Genomic DNA, 20,770 nt, shown 5'->3' with positions numbered 1-20,770 from the left:
GGCCTCAGCCTTATTTTACCCAGCTCCTATTCAAGATGGAGTTGCTCTGATTTAAACGCCTTTGACATAATAAAGTTTGCTGCTAGATTTGTTTTGTAATGTGAAAGAATGTTGAGTACTCAGAGTTACTCTGTTTGAACTAAGTTTATCTTGATAGTCAGTTATCCTATTAGAAAAGAGACTGACTAGCATCACATTTTTTAAAATGTTATACTGTGTGTATGTTTACTATCAATTTCAGAACTAAATTTACCATCAATTTCAGAAACTAAAGAGTCTGACAAACTCAAACATCCTTGTAGGGGAGGCAAAATTTTACCTCTATCCTCTTAAGAGTTTTTATGGCTGGGCCTGATAATTAAACTGACATAAGACAGATTAAGAGGAGAAAAGCATATAAATTTATTTAATATAAATTTTATGTGGCATGGGACATGGGAGCTCTAATTACAGACCCCAAAGAAGTAGCAAAACCTAAATGCTTTTATAGTAGGTTGAACAGAGTAAATTGTGAAAATATAACTATGTAGGAAGGCTAAAGGAAAACAACAGTTATTTTAAGGAGATCTGCTTTTACAGAATTCTCTTGGTTTCAACTTCCTGTCCTTGATGAAAATGTTCTTTTCCTTTTGGTACAGGGAGGACATCTTCCACATCAGGCCTCCGAGCCCAAGCTAAGCCTGTGACATGCACATATACATCCAGATGGCCTGAAGCAACTGAAGATCCACAGAAGTGACAACAGCCTTAACTGATGACATTCCACCATTGTGATTTGTTTCTGCCCCACCCTAACTGATCAATGTACTTTATAATTCTCCCCACCCTTGAGAATGTACTTTGTGAGATCCACCCCCTACCCCCAAAACATTGCTCTTAACTCCACCGCCTATCCCAAAACCTGTAAGAACTAATGATAATCCCACCACCCTTTGCTGACTGTCTTTTCGGACTCAGCCCGCCTGCACCCAGGTGAAATAAACAGCCTTGTTGCTCACACAAAACCTGTTTGGTGGTCTCTTCACACGGACATGGGAATTTTAATTCCTGCTTTTAGGGAGGAAAAAGGGAACAGTGAGAGTGCCTTTCTGCCTTTCTTGTACTTACTCTTGTAAATTGCCTTTATCTCAAAATCTTATTCCAAAATGGCATATTTTGGGATGGCATATTCTGCCACGTTTTACCATTCATTGCTATCCTTATTGTCACTAATTGCTATGCGAAAACTCATGAAATCAGATACAGAAAATGGCTTCTGATTGGTGAGAAGCTCAAGTAGAGAAATATATTTGTTAACTAATGTTGGGGAAATACAATTTTGAAATCTCCCAAAGAATAGAAAAGAAATAATTTTATTATTGAATAAGCATTAAACCAGAGAGTTGCTTATCACAGGCAATCTTATGAAGAGATTGCAAAACCAGAAAGAAATCTTGCTTTCTTATTATGTATAGCCATGTTGGATAGGTTTTGCAATTCGAAGTTAGGTGACAGCGAAAGTTTGGCCTATTTTCTCGCTGGAAACTGGGAGACAGAGCACTATCTTTTTAAATGATGAACATTTCAAAGAGATGGCTCTCCAGGCATTGAGAAAATATTCTGTTATAAAGCCTATTTAGTCATTAAAAGGATTTGCATACATTTTAAAAGGACAGAGAAAGACATCTTGAAAGTGATGGGAAAGGAAGTCTCTTGTTTACAACAGATAATTAAGCCTGTTATTTTTAATTTGTATTTACCCTTAGATTAAGTATTCAATTAATCTATGCTACCTTCCCCTCTTTACAACATATACTGAATTCAGCTACAGCAAGTTACAGCGAGTCATATCAATTTTGTTTTGTTTTCCAAAGATGTATGGCAAGTTTTCTTTTATTGCAATGTAAACACAAAAATGTTTAAAGTATTTTAATGAAAAGTTTATCTTCATTTACTTTATGACATTTAAGTGGAGTACTTTGAAAATACTTCAAGCATTGCTGTAAGGAACTCATTGAAATAAAGAGTAGCAAGAAAATCACCAAATAGGCTGGGTGCAGTGGCTCGTATATTCAGTATATGATAAGTTCCTCAAATCAGTGGGGGAAATAGGTCATGTATTGTACTGACTAACCAGCTGATTAACTTTTTGAAAAGTTATTTCTATATACAAGAAATCAAATCCTTATTAGTACAGTTGGATTATTTAAAATGGTTCTACCCAGCATTAGTTAAGGTTGTAGGCATATCAGAAACTGCTACTGGTGTAGGGGCCAAGAGAAAACCTCCCTTTTGCCCTCTGAAAGTTTACTGAAAATCAACTGATAAGAGAATATTAAGAAGAGAAAAGGCATACAAATTTATTAAGGTACAGGGCTGGGGACCACAGAATAATTACCTCAACCCCCTAGTGGGGTACAGAAGCTTATATACCCTTTCTCAGAGGCAAAAGAGGAGATGGGTAATGTAGACAATTGTCTAATTTGAGGAACAGTAAATGATTATTAGGGAGAAGGAATGGACCAAGGAGAAAGAAATTAACTTGTAAATGATTCTCTTTGGAATCTGAATGAGATCAAGAGGCCAGCTTTATCTTGTGGGAAAGTCCATCTAGGTATGGTTGCATTCTTCAGTCTTCTTTTCTGCAGTAGATAATGAGGTAACCGAAGGCAATTGTGCTTTTTTTGGTAAGAAGCTTTCTTGGTCATATCAGGAAATTCCAGAGAAAGTCCCTCCCTGGAAGAGAAACAAGACAAAGTTAGAGGGACCTTGATTCTTAGACTTGTTTCTGAGAACCTTCAATTTTCAAAAGCACCCAGGATTACCAAGCTCGATATCTGGGGGGATAATTCTCCACCCCAAACACTGGAAATGAAAATAAGTAGAAGATAACTTAGCAATATACCTGAACGATCTTTAAATTCTATATGAGTCTATCTTGTATTGCTAGGAATTTAGCATATGGAGTATATTTCCATGTTATATCAAGGAGAAAAATGCCACAAAATAGCATAGTTCCACACAAATAATGTTAAAGAAAACGTATATATGTAGAGATAATATTTTATTCTTTTTGCTTTATGTATCTTCTATAATGTTAACATTTTTGTTATGAGGCAGGAATCATGTTAAATGAAAAAAGGAAGAAAAACAGCCTAGGTCTTGAGGATTAAAAAGGACTGAAGGAGAACAAAAGGGAGTAGTGCACAGCAGGCCTGTTTCCCTTTTAGGTCCCCTCCCCCGACGTGGAGGGACTTCCCGCCAAAGCTCTTCCGGTTTTCAGTCTGGTCCGCAGGGTTTACCCATAAAAGAAAGCTGCCATCACAGGCAGATCTTTGTTCTCTGATCACTTGATAATGTCAGGACGCGGCAAAGGAGGTAAGGGTCTGGGGAAAGGGGGTGCCAAGCGCCACCGCAAAGTGCTGCGCGACAACATCCAGGGCATCACCAAGCCAGCCATCCGGCGCCTTGCTCGCCGTGGCGGTGTGAAGCGCATCTCCGGCCTCATCTATGAGGAGACCCGCGGGGTGCTGAAGGTGTTCCTGGAGAACGTGATCCGGGACGCCGTGACCTACACGGAGCACGCCAAGCGCAAGACGGTCACCGCCATGGACGTAGTCTATGCGTTGAAGCGCCAGGGCCGCACCCTTTATGGCTTCGGCGGCTGAACTGCATTTTGAAGCCCTGTCCTTCTCTAAAAAGGCCCTTTTTAGGGCCCCTAAGCTTTCAACAAAAGAGTTGAAATGACAGCAAAGTGAGTCTCTTAATAGGGTCCTTGTCAGTGAGTTCTCTTATCCTGTTTTAAAAGATTAACTCGGGATGTCGAAAGTGGGCTGATGACTACAGATGGCCCTGGGCCGAGATTTCCCAAGGCCAGAAGAGCTTCTGCTGACCAGTAACTTCTGGCGGCTGCTTGGAAATTGCCTGCAGCCGGTGTACCGCTCGGATTAGTTTAGAAAGCCAAGGGTTCTGGGGCCTAAAAAGGGGCGGGCTAGAACTTCCCTTTGGCCCTTCAAATACGTCTGGGGAGAGATGAGGGGTTTGATAGGGCTCCATTAAATGCTGGAGCCTCCAGGAAAGCTTAGTGGTGGCTGGTTTAAGAAGACGTGGGTGGCACAGAGCTCTGCATGTAGGGAGCAGACCATACTTTTACTACTGTAGAAGACAGCTGGGTAGTCTTAAGAGTCTTTTGTAATAATATTCCTTTATATGTTTGCCTTCTGATACGATTTTTAAATACTGAAATATATCAAGTATACAAAATGCGCTGGTGACCACACCACTTCTTCAACAAGTGCAGTTAAAATCCTCATGTCCCTTCTCAGTAGCACAGCCCTCCCTTTTTCCTATCCTAGAATTAACTAATATTCTAGGATAAACTGATATTCTGAATTTGGTGTTTACTGTTCCTACGCGTTTTATTTTTAACTTTAGATGCACATACCCCTAATCTATTTTAAACGTCTTCATGAATTTTTACATTTGCTCTTGAAATATATCCGTGTTGAAATGTGCAGTTCTACGTTATTTTCACCATTAATCTAGTTTTCTAATGTGTCAGTAAATACTTTATTCATTTCTGTTGATTTTTTTTTTCTTTATTACAAAACAGCACTGTACACACCTGTGCATTTTCTGGTTACATGAAAGTGGAATTATTTGGTAAAAGTATGTGCATATTCAACATGAGTAAAAATGAACAATTTGCTTTCCAGGATAGTATTTTAAAATTTACACTCCCATATTCCACCAGCAGTGCTTCAGAATTATTGTTTATCAGCATTTCCTAATGTCAGATTGGAGTTTTTTCAATGAAATTTTTGGCTATTTAGAGATTTTCCCCCTTTTCTGGGAATAGTCTATTCAGATTCTCTACAGTTTTTATTTTATGAGTTTTGATTTGTAAATATTTATATATTTGAGTTTAAACTTTGTCAGTATGTGACAAATATATTCTGTCACCTTGTGGGTTCGTTTTTAACTGTTCGTGATATCTTTGGATGTACAGAATTTTAATAATGTTGGATTTATATTTTTTATAGTTTTTGAATGCTGCCTTTTCATAAAGGAGTTATCTGCCTTCCACTTTCCCCAGGAGCTGCAGGCATCAATCCGGGGAGAAAAAAAAAAAGTATTTAGGCTGCTTATCTCCTGATTGGGCTTGAAGTGGATAGTAAGGCTTTTCTGAAATAGCTCTAAGAGTAGCTTTAAGAGCGAGCTAAGGGAAGACCTCACAAAAGATTGACCTTACTCTCTAAATAAGCAATGATTAACAATAACTAAAATTTTCAAAGTATTACAAAAGGGACAAAACAAAGGGTGAAAGAGGAAAGTAATTCCTAAGATACAATGAAAGTTTGTTGAAAAGTGTTGTTAAATGCTTTACGTGGATTATCTCATATCTCATATTTTTATGATAGATTTTACTACTCTTATTTTAAAATGGCAAAATAGAGGCCAAATCAAATAACCAATTCACAAATGTTAGAGTCTGTGACCCAAACTTGTAATTTTTAAATTTTTATTCTTCCAGGAGCATAAATTCAAATTGCCCTGAACATACACTCACTCAAACCTGTAATATTCTTAATCACACTCTCTTAGTAGATAGAGAAGCCATCACAGAGAGTAGTAGTGGTGCTAGTCCTATAATGGAGAATTTGGGGAAATGTGTCAGGACAGGTACAAAACCTGCCTGTCACTTATCCCAATAGGAATGAATTATTTTCATGTGTCAGTTTGTGGGCCTATCTGAGAAAGTCATTTTCATTTTGTGTCTATATAGTTATGTTATTGTTAAAGAAATCTGCAGCAATGTAACATGTCCTTCCCTGTCATTTTTCATGTTCCAAGCCCAATGGATTAAACACTCCCTTAGGAAAAATGTAGTAAGTGGTGTCGCCAGAAGGAATTGTAATCCTTTGCATAGTGCCCTAGTGGGTTTTAGGTCAAGTTCTGCTCACTGAGTGTCTTATGGTATAGCACTAGCCATGCATGGAGTTTGAGCACTTACAATGTGGCATGTGACTGAGGGAGTGTTTAATTATATTTTAATTAGTTTACATTTAAAAACTGGTGCTGGATTCAATTAGATAACATCCAAGTATGCTTGGAACACCTTAGGGACATGAATCAGAATCTTCTTATTCTAATTACAGATGAAGAATTCTCCATGAAAATTTATTTTGATACACTGTAAAAGTGTAAAATACCCACCAGAGTTTGAAGATTTGAAATGAAAAAATAATGCAAGATATTTAATACATTCTGTATTGACTATATGCTGAAACTGTATTTTTGATACATTCTGTCAAATAGGATACATTATTAAAATTAATTGTAACTTTTTTTTTTTTTTGGAAACGAAGTCTCGACCCTCTTGTCCCCCAGGTTGGAGTGCAATGGCGCCATCACGGCTCACTGCAACCTCTGCCTCCCGGGTTCAAGAAATTCTCCTGCCTCAGCCTCCCGAGTAGCTGGGAATACAGATGCATACCCGCTCGGCTAATTTTTTGTATTTTAAGTAGAGACGGGGTTTCACCAGTAGACCAGGCTGGTCTTGAACTCCTGACCTCAGGTGATCCATCCACCTCAGCCTCCCAAAGTGCTGGGATTACAGGCATGAGCCACTGCGCCTGATTTTTTTTAACTTTTAAAAATGGGCCAGGCGTGGTGGCTCAAGCCTGTAATCCCAGCACTTTGGGAGGCCGAGACGGGCGGATCACGAGGTCAGGAGTTCGAGACCATCCTGGCTAACACGGTGAAACCCCGTCTCTACTAAAAAATACAAAAAGCTAGCCGGGAGAGGTGGCTGGCGCCTGTAGTCCCAGCTACTCGGGAGGCTGAGGCAGGAGAATGGCGTAAACCCGGGAGGCGGAGCTTGCAGTGAGCTGAGATCTGGCCACTGCACTCCAGCTTGGGCGACAGAGCGAGACTCCGTCTCAAAAAAAAAAAAAAAAGGTTACTGGAAAGATAAGATGTACATGTATGACGTGTATTATATTCCCTCCCCCCACCTTTTTTTTTTTTGAGATGGAGTCTCGCTCTGTTGCCCAGGTTCGAGTGCAGTGCCATGATCTCGGCTCACTGCAACCTCTGCCTCCCAGGTTCACGTCATTCTCCTGCCTCATCCTTCCAAGCAGCTGGGACTACAGGTGTCCCATTAGTCGAAACCATGCCCTACTAATTTTTGTATTTTTAGTAGAGACGGGGTTTCACCATACTGGCCAGGCTGGTCTGGAACTCCTGATCTTGTGATCGACCCACCTCAGCCTCCCAAAGTGCTGGGATTACAGGCATGAGCCATCGCACCTGGCCGTATTATATTTCTATTCGAGTAGTGTCTTAAGAGTAACAAACTGGCTTTCAGACACTTATAATAGGACAGAAAAATCCTAGTTCAAGAAAGAATGAGAAAGTAGGAGAAACCAAATGAACAACAAATTTCCCAGGCTGGGCACAGTGGCTCACCCACCCGGTTCACGCCAGCACTTTGGGAGGCCAAGGTGGGTGGATCACCTGACGTCAGGAGTTCAAGACCAGCCTGGCCAACATGGTGAAACCACGTCTCTACTAAAAATATAAAAACTAGCCGGGCGTGGTCACGGGCGCCTGTAATCCCAGCTATTCAGGAGGCTAAGGCAGGAGAATTGCTTGAACCCAGGAGACAGAGGTTGCATTGAGCCAACACAGTGCCACTGCACTCCAGCCCGGTGACAGTGAGACTGTCTCAAAAAAAAAAAATTTTTTTTCCTTTCCTTCACGTATATTCCTGAAGACAGAGATAAGGTCTTCTCCCAGCTGTACTTATACCTCAGGTAATATCAAGAAAGCAGTGACATGATATATTACACTTCATGGGCATAGAGTTGTGACATTTACTTCTTTGTATTAAGGACTTGAAGAATTACTAAGTTTTTCCAGCTCATCTAAGGTAGAAAGCCATGCCATTTTCTTAGGTCCATTGACCTCTTTACTTCCAACTTCTAGGTTCAGATACTAGATAACAACACAGACCAAACATATGATTGCCAAGTCCCTAACCACAGTTAAATAAACCTCCACTTTTCAATCCCAGAGCTACTCTCAGTTTCCCAAAGGATGGGAAAATCTGAAGCAGGCAATTATTCTGTGCAAGTGTTCTTCAGGAGGCTGTAACAATTGCTAGATTAAATTGCTGTGGTCCAGAATCACACAGCAATTATTGTAAAGCACTGAACTACTCTTTAAAAAAAAAAAAAAAATTTTATGAGACGGGAGACAATTTAGCACATTCAACTTTTTAACAATCTAAGAGAGATTATGAAATATACAAATGAATGAAAGAGCCCTACTTTTGTTTCAAATTAAGTCAAATTAATACACATGACTAATGAGAAAGTAAATGACAGAGATATACGGTATAATGGGAACAAACAAGAGCATAATGGAATCTTGTTCTGATTCTAACGATCTGAGCAAATTAAGCTTTGCATCCATTTAGCTATTTGTGAAGTAACATTGATCTGAACTTTTTGATTCCTTCCAGCTGTTAAACTCTGTGCTATCAACCGGGTGTGGTTGCTCACGCCTGTAATCCTAGCATTTTGGGAGGCCGAGGCGGGTATGGATAGCCTGAGGTCGGGAGTTCGAGACCAGCCTGGCCAACATGTTGAAACCCCCATCTCTACTAAAAATACAAAATTTAGCCAGGCGTGGTGGCAGGCGCCTGTAATACCAGCCATTTGGGAAACTGAGGCAAGAGAATCGCTTGAACCTGGGAGGGGGAGGGTTGCAGTGAGCCAAGATCTCACCATTGGACTGCAGCCTGGGCAACAGAGCTAGACTCCGTCTCCGGAGGTGGGGGGTGGGGGGGGGAATCTGTGCTATCGAGAGAAATAAAATGAGATCATTTTGAAGGGAGTGAGAAAAGGGGTGAGGGTGAAAGCAGGAGAAAGTTATGGCCACTTCCACCCAGTATTTCTATTAAAACACAAATGCACTTCCAGAATTTTGTAAAAAGCAAAAAGGACTGAAAGTAAATTTTATAAAATCAAGATGATATGTCCATTTGCAAAAACAGTTTTTGCAAGTCTAAAGGTAATAACAGCAGATAACTTCAGAGTAAAAATTTTAGTCTATAAAGAGTAGTCAGGTATACCTGAAGGCAGAATTCATTGGCATAGTGTATCTTAGTTTGTTTTTAAATTTTATTTGCGACAGAGTCTCGCTCTGTTGCCCAGGCTGGAGTGCAGTCAGGTGATCGCAGCTCACTGCAACCTTTGTCTCCTGGGTTCCAGCAATTCTCCTGCCTCAGCTTCCCCAGTAGCTGGGACTACAGGCACACGCCACCACGCCCAGCTAATTTTTGTATTGTTAGTAGAGACAGGGTTTCACTATATTAGCCATGCTCCTTTCGAATTCCTGACTTCAAGTGATTGCCTCCTATATAGGTATAGATATAGATCAGTGCCTTCTATATAGGTAAACAATAAATATATTTGTTGATACATTTCTTAGAATATTAATGTAACCCCAAAATTGCTGATAGGATAAATAAGACTTAGATGAACAGTGAACATATGCTTTGCATGTATTTTAAGTTTTCCAATATGACCTTGCTAATCTCCAAATGCTCAAGGGCGGGCAATATCCCCAAAGACTAGAACAATGCATGGCCAAATATGTTTTAAATATATATACAGACACATATACATTAAAAATTTCCCTGTGAAACTGGCCTGCATTTCTAAATCACAAATTTAGCCAGGTAACAACCTAGCTTAAAATTCGTGGACCCTTTCTTTCACTTGGTTCTTCCAAAAAAGTTCCACACTGCTTATCACCGGCATAGCCATTCTAGCCTCCAGTTACACAATAAAACCCACCTAACTCTGCTCAGACCCTGTGCTGCTGGGGAAGTTCCCTTCTCCTCTACTCCAACTTCTTGCTTCGGGGCGAACTGTCTCTAGTCTCAGTCTGTTGTTTCCCCCTCTGGATCCAGTTGCTTTTCCTTTTCCTTTTCAATAAGCTTTGTCAAAAGGAAAAATTACTGATTGAACCAATTGACGCTGAACATGCCTTAAAAACTAGTAAACTATTCAAAAATCTCCGCGATGATCTCACGTTCCGTTTCTTCACTCATGAGAAAAGCTGTGCTCCTTCCCTTACCCTTGCAGACTATCCTGCCTGGTGGTCTGGCATCTTCCGGATGTCTTGTGGGCTGGAGAGGTGGAAACGGGGGGGTGAGACGGAAGCAAGCAAGGCAGAGCTGGGTACAGCCTAGAAGGGGTTAAATAAGGTAACTGCTCGAGCGAAAGCCATACGTACTGGTTGGTAGGCCATCGGGAACCAAATTTACAAATACATAAACTCAAGTTAGAACTCCTTTAAATGGTGGAAAGTACACGTGACACAATAGGCTTTCAGCAAGTTCTAACAGGAAGTCACAGCACTCGACACAACGGAAGTATCCATTTTCGCGCCAAGAGCCAGGAAGCACTTTCTGTTAACGCAAGTTTCCTGCATATCCTTAATTTTTTAGGCGCCATATTCCTTACTCAGTACTAACAAAGTGCATGTGGCTTCTCTTTAGCCTGTACTCGGTTACAAGCACTGTACGCATTATTCGGTGTAATGAAATCATAATAACCCCTTTAAAGAGATCACCATTATTTAAACCTGGATTAGGAACACGTGTTTGCAGCTCTAATATCGACAATTTAAGTGGCTCTTAAAAGAGCCTTTGGGGTTGGGCTTTAAAGACGCTTACTTGGCAGGTTTACTTAGCGCTGGTGTACTTGGTGACGGCCTTGGTGCCCTCGGACACAGCGTGCTTGGCCAACTCCCCGGGCAGCAGCAGGCGCACGGCCGTCTGGATCTCCCTGGAGGTGATGGTCGAGCGCTTGTTGTAATGCGCCAGGCGGGAAGCCTCACCCGCAATGCGCTCGAAGATGTCGTTGACGAAGGAGTTCATGATTCCCATGGCCTTAGAGGAGATACCGGTGTCGGGGTGGACCTGCTTCAGCACCTTGTACACGTACACGGAGTAGCTCTCCTTGCGGCTGCGCTTGCGCTTCTTGCCGTCTTTCTTCTGGGCCTTAGTCACTGCCTTCTTTGAGCCCTTCTTGGGCGCAGGAGCGGACTTCGCTGGCTCCGGCATGTTGAGGGCGAACTACGAGTCGAGGCGGACTAACAGCAGATCGAGAGAACGGGAAGTAATGGGAGCAAGGCACCAGGAGTCGTTTTTATATAGAACCTCTCATGCAAATAAGGGGAAGAGTTAAAGTCCTGTATCTGATTGGTGGTTATTCGGGGTGACGTCAGAGGTTAGTTATACCTAATCAAGCCAATCAGCAAATCCAAAAGACGTACTTCCATTGGTTAAAATTAAGCTGCAACTCTAACCAATGACATATCTTCTTTTTCGCGCCCAATGGTGTTTATAAAAGGCGCTGCCTCTCTACTTTCGTTTTGTTGGCTACTTTAAGTAAGTTGTGACCAGTATGTCTGGACGTGGCAAGCAAGGTGGTAAAGCTCGCGCTAAGGCCAAGACCCGTTCTTCTCGGGCTGGGCTTCAGTTCCCCGTGGGCCGAGTGCATCGCCTACTACGCAAGGGCAATTATGCAGAGCGGGTTGGGGCCGGCGCGCCGGTGTACCTGGCTGCGGTGCTGGAGTACCTGACTGCTGAGATCCTGGAGCTGGCTGGCAATGCGGCCCGCGACAACAAGAAGACCCGCATCATCCCACGTCACCTCCAGCTGGCTATCCGCAACGATGAAGAGCTCAACAAGCTGCTGGGCAAAGTCACCATCGCGCAGGGTGGTGTCTTGCCCAATATCCAGGCCGTGCTGCTGCCTAAGAAGACTGAGAGCCACCATAAGGCCAAATAAGGAGCGAGGTTGTGAAAACTGAAAAACAAAGGCTCTTTTCAGAGCCACTCTACACTGTCCTAGAGAAAGCTGGACACAGTCATGTTTGTTTCACTTCATGTTTGTTTCATTAAATCACATTGTAAAGCGTTTCTTTCCCGGTTGGGCTGGAGCAACTCTTTACAATGTTTCTAGATGTAACTTAATCCACTGGAAGGCAATGAAGACCCGCAAGTTAGTGTAGGATACACCGGAGAAGCTTATTCAGCAGGGATAATAAGTGAAATCAAACCTGCAAATCCCTGAAGTCTATTTACTAATTCCAGAGTTTGTTTGTTTTTGACATGGAGTCTTTCCCTGTTGCCCAGGCTGGAGTGCAGTGGTGCGATCTCGGCTCACTGCAACCTCCACCTCCCAGGTTCAAGCGATTCTCCTGCCTGAGCCTCCCGAGTAGCTGGGATCATAGGCATGCACCACCATCCCCAGCTAATTTTTGTGTTTTTAGTAGAGACGGGATTCCACCATGCTGGCCTGGCTGCTCTTGAACTCCTGACCTCAGGTGATCCGCCGGTCTCGGCCTCCCAAAGTGCTGGGATTACAGGCGTGAGCCACCACGCCCAGCCTCCAGTGTAATAATTATATTACATTAATAGTGTTGTCAAACAGCCATAAAAATGGGATATACTCGCCACTCTTTAAAGGCAAATTTTGCAATTCTAAGTATTCTTGAAAAGCAAGAAAGGTCAGCCTGATTCTTAAGTGGTCTAACTCTTAAGAGTAACTTTACCCAGGTGATGAAAGTCTAGTGACTCATTTGCATTACAATTTGATTCCGATGGGAGGAGAATATGGTATGCAGAATTTCCTGAATCCCATATTTGTAAATCCTTAGTCCCATTTCTTTGGAGCAGGTGTATTAATGCACTCTTTTAGTAACTCAGGATACAGCATGGCTTTTTCTGTCTCGTTAATTTGTATTATCAAATTTATTAGATCAGGATTGCTATTGCTTTTGATTGCTTGTCCACATTAATTTACCTACCCTAGGAAGCCCTATGAGTTTCCTTCCTCCCCATCGACCCCCAACTTGATATTACTTGCCTGCTTTTACTTCATAGCCTCAAGGCTTTCTGGCTATTTTCACAAAATGCCAAACACATTTTCTGTCTTAAGGCCTTTGCGCTTTAAATTCCCTCTTCCCTGATAGCTACCTTTCTCACTTTTTTTCAATCTATGTAGGTCTCACAGAGTGAGACTCCATCTCAAAAACAACAACACAAAAAAACCACACAGAAGAGATATTTGGTGCCAACCACTTATGGCTACATATGCAATATGAATGTGTTTATTTAATTCTCACAACCTTTTGAGGTGAGTATTGTTTGGACTCTAATTTGGAAAAGAAAGTGTTGTGTTACTTATCTAATCAGATTCTCAATTAGTAGGAGAAAAAGCTATGTATACTCAGCCAGTATGCCTGTCAAGTTGCCCCCCACACTGGGCCAAAGGGGCTCTAGACCACCTTTTTTAACTCCTTTGTGGGTCACTGAGTGAGGACTGCCCTGGGGAAGGATGCAGCCTTGAGTGGGGAGGAGCTCTGCAGCTGAGGCAAATACTAAAGAAGCTCACAGCTGGTGTCTATCTGCTAACTGTGCTCTCTGCAGTTGGGCTGCAAGCCCTTCCTTGAAGGAGGATCTGGGCAGTGTATTTCCATGTCTATGACATACATTAACATGAATATAAATATCAATGTTAAGGTCGATGATAGTATCTGTGAGACTGACTTCAGCATGTATAAGTGCATAGCTGGTATTGCTCTTTGACGTTTTTTCTTTTTCTTTTTTCTTGTTTTTGAGATGGAGTTTTGCTCTTTTTGCCCAGGCTGGAGTGCAATGGCCTGATCTCGGTTCACTGCAACCTCCACCTCCCAGATTCAAGCGATTCTCCTGCTTCAGCCTCCCGAGTAGCTGGGATTACAGGCGTGTGCCACCACTCCCGGCTAATTTTGTAATTTTAGTAGAGACGGGGTTTCACCATGTTGGTCAGGCTGGTCTGGAACTCCTGACCTCAGATGATCTGCCCGCCTTGGCCTCCCAAAGTGCCGGGATTACAGGCATAAGCCTGTAATTACTTTCATCAGGGAATGTAAAGGCGGTCTTTTCTTTTTAGAGAAATAAGAAAATGTGCAGACTTTCTAAAAATCTTTATTAGTTTGGTATACTCCTGTAAGAGTTTTAAATGCCTCAATCATTGCACATGGAAGGTGATAGAAAACAAATTACAAAGGAAATGGGAGATTTTTCTACTGACTTTTCCTACTCCAGATTCAGCAAATCTCTTCACTTTTCCCGTTCTGAGAAATAATCCAGTTTAACCCCATACTGAAGAAGCTTCAGAATGAATACTTGCAGCTCAAAGGAGAGGAGAGGGAACCTTTAAAAAAAACATGGAATGAGTTTCTGTAGTATGGTGGTTACCACGTTTGCCTCACACGTGAAAAGTCCCTGGTTTGAAACCAGGTGGAAACACATTTACCAGGCGCAGTAGTTCATGCCTGTAATCCCAGCACAAAAACTTAGCCGGGTGTGGTGGCAGCTGCCTGTAGTCCCAGCTACTTGGAAGGCTGAGGCAGGAGAATTGCTTGAGCCCGGGAGACGGAGGTTGCAGTGAGCTGAGATTGTGCCACTGCACTCCAGCCTGGGCGACAGAGTGAGACTCCAATCTCAAAAACAACAACAACAAAAAATCACGTAGAAGAGATATTTGGTGCCAACAACTTATGGGCTACATATGCAATATGAATGTGCTTATTTAATTCTCACAACCTTTTGAGGTGGGTATTGTTTGGACTCTAATTTGGAAAAGAAAGTGTAGTGTTATTTATCCAATCAGATTCTCAATTAGTAGGAGAGAAAGCTATATATCAGAATATTTTCTACTCAACATGGAACACACACATAACTGCCTTAACTATCTGGTCTCATGTGCTTTAGTCTAAGGTATATAGAAACTTGGGTAAGAATTGTTAAAGGGAGATGTTGAAAGGTCTGTCAGAAGAGTATCATGATCGTATTTGAATTAATAGATACCGAATGAGAAAGAATAAAACTAGACTTAATTATTCACACAGTGTTTACAATAGTTTAAAGTGAATAGCTAAAGATTCCTGAAAATGGGAATCACACTTATATACTTTTTAAAAATATACTTTTAAGATGCATACAATTTTAAAAATGCATACATACATACATGCTTTTCCTCAGTTCCACCCTTCCCCTTCATCTTCATGCCTATTACAGATGGAGTCGTTGTCATGCATTCCTTGTAAGGAATAATTCTGATAAAATCAGAATAGTAAAGTCACATCTAAAAATATGTGAAGGTTTATACCCCAGAGGAGCTGCATGATTTAAATAATTAACAATGGCAAAATCTGAGAAATACATGTGATTATGGATAATGAAGTGTGCTTAACTAAGGACAAAATAATGTAATTTTATATCAGGCTAACTATTGACATGGCTTCACTTACCTGGGAAGCTAGATTCTGTGTGAAATAGTAAACACCTGGGAGGGATATTGATTGTTTACAAGGCTGACTGATACCTGGACTCAGAACTGGCCATCAGTATTGAGATCGCAAATATTCCTTGGAATCACACGAAGGAAAATACCAAAAAAAAAAAAAGGGGAGATAAAATTGCTGGTGTACATTGATATTGCTTGACTTATTAAAGGCTAACTTTATTCACAACAGAATTGCTACACTTTTTTCTATTTACAGCAAAATTGCTATTTTTGAAGAAACCAGTGCATTTTGTAATTTGCTTGAAGCTATAAGATTTTATAAAATTGTCAGACTAGAATTAGAAAGTATATTCAGGGATTGGCCTGTCTGATTCTATCTGATATTCCTGTAGCTTTGTACTTGCTATTTCCTAGGCCCAGAGTGTTTGTCCTACCAACCTCTCCTTGGGTAACTCCTATTCATTCTTCAATTTTCATAATATGGCACCTCCTCAATGAGGTATTCTCTTATTCCTAGTTCACATTATGCCTTCTGGGTTTACCAGATCAGATTTTTGTTTGTTTGTTTGTTTTTGAGATGGAGTCTTGCTCAGTAGTCCAGGCTGGAGTGCAGTGGTGCTCACTGCCTCCTCTGCTTCCTGGGTTCAAGTGATTCTCCTACCAAGTAGCTGGGATTACAGGCACGTGCCACCATGCCCTGCTAATTTTTTTGTATTTTTTGTACAGATGGGGTTTCACCATGTTAGCCAGAACAGTCTCGATCTCCTGACCTGGTGACCTGCCCGCCTCAGCCTCCCAAAGTGCTGAGATTACAGGCGTGATCCTCCACGCCCAGCCCAGATCAGGTTTTTTAAACTCCATGTCATCATCGCTTCTCAGCCTTTTGACTAAGATCAAGTGTTTTCAGCCTTTTGGCTAAGATCATCATTCTTATCGGTTTAAACTCTGTATCAATGACTATATTTTGAAAGTAAGTATCTTATTTGTATTTTCATTTAATATCTGTGAACACAGCAACATATAAGCTAAAAGAGGTCAATATGTCAGCCATCAGGAAAAAGATGAGTCACTCAAATTGGGTACTTTGGGCTGGATGCAGTGACTCATGCCTGTAGCCCCAACACTTTGGGAGGCCGAGGCAGGCAGATTACTTGAGGTCCAGAGTTTGAGGCCAGCTTGGCCAGCAAGGTGAAACCCCGTCTCTACTAAAAATACAAAATAATTAGCCAGGCGTGGTGGTGGGCACCTGTAATCCTAGCTACTCAGGAGGCTGAGGCAGGATCTTGAACCCGCGAGGCGGAGGTTGCAGTGAGCTGAGATTGCACCACTGCACTCCAGCCTGGGTGACAGAGCGAGACTCTGTCCCAAAAAACAAACAACAACAACAACAACGAAAAAAACCAACTGGGTGCTTTGAAGATTGACAAAGAAGTGAGCAAGGTGTTAGAAAGCCACAAGAGATAGTGCAGTATTTTGAAGCTAATACCATATATAAATAATTACCACACCTAGGCCCAAGGGGCAATGGGAGGAAAGAAAATCTGGAAACAGAAAGAACTCCTTCCTCTCTCTGACATATTTTTACTTGTCATCAGCCAAATTCGACCAGAAGCCAAAAGGCAAGGATCAAATTCATGTATAGATCAACCTCCTAGGAACACAGGATGAAAGAAGGGGACAGTGAATCTAGGCTGGCAAAAGTAAATATCTAGCACAGTCCATCCCTTTTGTCCTTTGGCATGTACTATCCTTTTCTCAAGTGAAAAGTCTGCATTGCATTCCAACATGGAATTTGTGAAATCACAGTCAGCTCATGGGGGTGATGCTAGTTTGTTCATAATCCTACTTTAAAACTAAAATGTTAGTTGTCACCTTCCTAGAATGTACAGGGGTAAAAAGTGAGAAGTACTTAGTTAACATAATACAAGCTGTTAGGAACCTTGCTTCTGTAGCTGATCATGAGGCTTAGGTTAGTAATCACAGTTTTCTTCTAAAATTCATTTCGTAGGCCAGGTGTGGTGGCTCGTGCCTGTAATCCCAGCACTTTGGTAGGCCGAGGGGAGCAGATCACTTGAGCCCAGGAGTTCAACATGAGACTGGGCAAAATGGCAAGATTCTGACTCTACAGAAAATACAAAAAATTAGCCAGGCATAGTGGCGCATGCCTGTACTCCTAACTACTGGGGAGGCTGAGGTGGGAGAATCACCTGAGCCCGGGAGGTTGAGACTACAGTGAGCCATGATCATGCCACTACACTCCAGCCTGGGCACCAGCCTGGGCAATGAAATGAGACCCTATCTCAAAAATAAATAAATAAAAATAAAATTCAGTTCTTGTTATCCTGACTTCCGTCAGCACATTGGCTGAATTCTTTACACAGTAGTATAAAATATGCCTTTATTCCTGTGGGATCTGTGTCCTTGTGGTCTTTATCTCATTGTCACAATTTTTAATTGACCATGGCTTGTGGGCAAAAAACATTTAGAGACTTCTTTGTTTGTTTTTTGTTTTTTGTATTCTCTAACCTCCGTTGTACAGCAGACACCAAACTACCTCCTAGAAATTGGGAGCAATTACTCCAAGTAGAGGGACACTTTGCCCTGCATATCGGTTCAGTGATATGAAAAGACTAAAATGGCCAGAAGCAGTTTTCAGGTTTCAATTGATCTGAAAAGTGACAATGCTCTCTAGTGGAAACATTTATCCACTGGGCACAAAGACACCCATTCCCTCAGAGCTCAATCAAGGTCACAGGGATAGGATACAAATTGTCCAAATGGATCACTGAGCAATAATGAGAAGGGGCACTCACACCTCTACCTCTTGACTCCTAGACATGTGCATTCTGGATATAGAGAGATGGCTCTACATATTGGCCACTGTTTTGATACTTATTAATACTATCACATTGGCAATTAACTATCAACATAAGAATTTTGGGGAACACATTCAGACCATAGCAGTTTCTAAGAGGCGGGAGAAATCCAATGTATCAAATAGTGTTGAGAAATCATATAAGTTGAGGACTAACATAGCCATTTCAACTAGTGAAATGTAATAGATCAGTTTAAGTGGAATGTTGGAGAAGAAAGCAAAATGAAGGAGCGTAATAAAGAAATGAGATGAAAGAAATAAAATAGGGGTTTGATGACACTTTGAGGAAATATGGCTATCAACTGAAAGACAGCACTATCAAAAGTGAAAGCAAGAGAACATTTCTTTCAGATGAAAGAAATAAAAGCTTTGAATGCTGAAATGAAAGATCCTATAGAGATCAAATAGAATTTTTTTTAATAATACAGGAGAAGAAGGAAAATATTGCTGAACTATTCCCTTGAAAGAAAGAGGGTTTTTAATTATTTATTACAGAAAGTTTAGAAATTCAGACGTAGAAGACTGCATGGCATTGGTAAAGGTAGAACTGGTAGGTTCAACTGTGCCAGCCTGTCTCTTATTCTTCTCAGAATCATTGTAGTGAATGTGTCAGATTAAATATTCAAAATGTCCTTTCAAAATAAGCACAAGGAAAGAGGTCTTTTTCTAGGCCTGTGACATCAAAGATACAGCTTTTCTCTCTTTTTATGGAGAAGCACATGCAGATCAACCCAATTTCCAAAAACATCCCAGCAGAAAATGCTGAAAAGCACTTTCATTCACAGCAGCTTTCTGAATGGGGTTGAGGAAGGCCCTAAGCAAAGGAAAAAGAGAGATCCAATTCAAGGAGACTTGAGAGAGAGGCAGCTTGCATTCTCCTTCTTGCTGGCTGCATTTTCTTTGATGGAGCTCATGTCTTTGATACTGAGAAAGCCCTTAGGTCTCTTCCCTGATCAAAAAAAAAATGAATGTTAGGGTCAGGCACAGTGGCTTACACCTGTAATCCCAACACTTTGGGAGGCCAAGGCAGGTGGATCACGAGCTCAGGAGATCGAGATCATCCTGTCTAAAACAGTGAAAACCTGTCTCTACTAAAAACACAAAAAATTAGCCAGGCATGGTGGCATGCACCTGTAGTCCTAGCTGCTCGAGAAGCTGAGGCAGGAGAATCACTTGAACCCGGGAGGTGGAGGTTGCAGTGAGCCAAGATTGCGCCACTGCCCTCCAGCCTGGGTGACTAGACTCCGTCTCAAAAAAAAAAAAAAAAAAAATTGTTAGGAAACAGGTAATTCTTCATTCAGTAAAGCTATTAGTAATTAGAATAGTTTTGTGTAATCCAGACAGAGGAAAGGAGATAAAGAAAATTTTAGGAAATTAAGCACGTTATTTTGGCTCTGCTGAGCTTTATTATGGATAGCTGCAGCGGTGGTTTTGAACTCCCTTCGTTTTTAAATTTCTTATTATTATTTTAGAGGCAGGATCTTGCTCTGTGGCCCAGGCTGCAGTGCAGAGGCACAATCATAGCTCACTGCAACCTCAAACTCCTGGGTTCACGTGATCCTCCTGCTTCAGCCTCCCTTGTAATGGGGACTACAGGCATGCACCTCTGTGCCTGGCTAAATTTTTTTTTATTTTTTTATAGAGACAGGATCTCACTATGTTGCCCAAACTTGATTCAAATTAATGGCCTCAAGCAATACTCCTGTCTTGACCTCCCAACCTTTCTTTAAATTATTATCAATGTTTTCCCATCAAAGGTCAAAAGGCAAGCCTGCTGAACTGGGCCAGACGCTGCTGGATAAAGTTGCTTTCATATAGCTTTGGATTGTAATCTCTGCCCATCCATTAATTCATTCTGCAGTCAAATTATATTGATAAAGAACCTACCAAATGGGGAGCCTTAGTGATAGACTATTGAACAAAATAGAAACCTCCTCTTGGGGCATATTGGAGGAGGAGGAGGGAGGCTGACGTTAATCAAATAACTCTGGTATTATACATTACAAACTGATATAAGAGCACTAAAGGAAAAGTGAAAAATAATCAAGTGGCCCGGCATGGTGGCTCACGCCTGTAATCCCAGCACTTTGGGAGCCCGAAGCGGGTGGATCACTTAAGGTCAGGAGTTGGAGACCAACCTGGCCAACATGGTGAAACCCCGTCTCTACTAAAAATACAAAAATTAGCCCGCCGTGGTGGCTTACGCCTGTAAACCCAGCTACTCGGGAGGCTGAGACAGCAGAATGGCCTGAACCCGGGAGGTGGTGGCTGCAATGAGTCGAGATTGTGCCATTGCACTCCAGCCTGGGCGACAGAGCGAGACTCTGAGAAAAAGAAGAAGAAAGAGGAAGAAAGAGAGAAAGAGAGAGAGAGAAAGAAAGAAGGAGAGAAGGGGAGAAAGAGAGAGAGAAGGAAGGAAGGAAGGAGAGAAAGAAAAAGGAAAGAGAGTAAGAGAGAGGGAGGGAAGGAGGGAAGGAGGGAGGGAGGGAGGGAGGAAGGAAGGAAGGAAGGAAGGAAGGAAGGAAGGAAGGAAGGAAGG

The 20,770-nt window shown here is 41.7% G+C and overlaps 3 protein-coding genes across 3 annotated transcripts; 2 read left to right on the top strand and 1 right to left on the bottom strand.

The window, feature by feature from the left end:
• Window positions 1-2,314: 2,314 nt before the first annotated feature.
• LOC111525943 (histone H2B type 1-K) lies at window positions 2,315-11,220 on the bottom strand. The gene is made up of 2 exons (XM_023191617.2): window positions 10,730-11,220; window positions 2,315-2,715 (listed from the first exon to the last, which is right to left on the bottom strand). The coding sequence occupies exon 1, from the start codon at window positions 11,117-11,119 to the stop codon at window positions 10,739-10,741; it is 381 nt and encodes a 126-aa protein (XP_023047385.1). The 5' UTR covers window positions 11,120-11,220; the 3' UTR covers window positions 2,315-2,715; window positions 10,730-10,738.
• On the top strand, window positions 3,303-4,420 carry LOC111525944 (histone H4). Its single transcript, XM_023191619.3, has one exon. It carries the CDS (start codon window positions 3,336-3,338, stop codon window positions 3,645-3,647), a length of 312 nt encoding a protein of 103 aa, XP_023047387.1. The 5' UTR covers window positions 3,303-3,335; the 3' UTR covers window positions 3,648-4,420.
• A 192-nt stretch (window positions 11,221-11,412) lies between the features above and the next one.
• LOC111525948 (histone H2A type 1-H) lies at window positions 11,413-11,892 on the top strand. Its single transcript, XM_023191625.1, has one exon. The coding sequence runs from the start codon at window positions 11,463-11,465 to the stop codon at window positions 11,847-11,849; it is 387 nt and encodes a 128-aa protein (XP_023047393.1). The 5' UTR covers window positions 11,413-11,462; the 3' UTR covers window positions 11,850-11,892.
• Window positions 11,893-20,770: the final 8,878 nt, after the last annotated feature.

The sequence above is a fragment of the Piliocolobus tephrosceles genome, chromosome 5, assembly GCF_002776525.5.
Source record: "Piliocolobus tephrosceles isolate RC106 chromosome 5, ASM277652v3, whole genome shotgun sequence".
NCBI classification, from domain to species: Eukaryota; Metazoa; Chordata; class Mammalia; order Primates; family Cercopithecidae; genus Piliocolobus; species Piliocolobus tephrosceles.
The sequence above is the reverse complement of the archived record's forward strand: the minus strand, read 5'-3'. Positions and strand labels throughout refer to the sequence as shown.

Bases quoted from the DNA above. Each gene is read 5' to 3' on its own strand.
- LOC111525948 (XM_023191625.1), top strand. From the start codon at position 11,463: ATGTCTGGACGTGGCAAGCAAGGTGGTAAAGCTCGCGCTAAGGCCAAG.
- LOC111525944 (XM_023191619.3), top strand. From the start codon at position 3,336: ATGTCAGGACGCGGCAAAGGAGGTAAGGGTCTGGGGAAAGGGGGTGCC.
- LOC111525943 (XM_023191617.2), bottom strand. From the start codon at position 11,119: ATGCCGGAGCCAGCGAAGTCCGCTCCTGCGCCCAAGAAGGGCTCAAAG.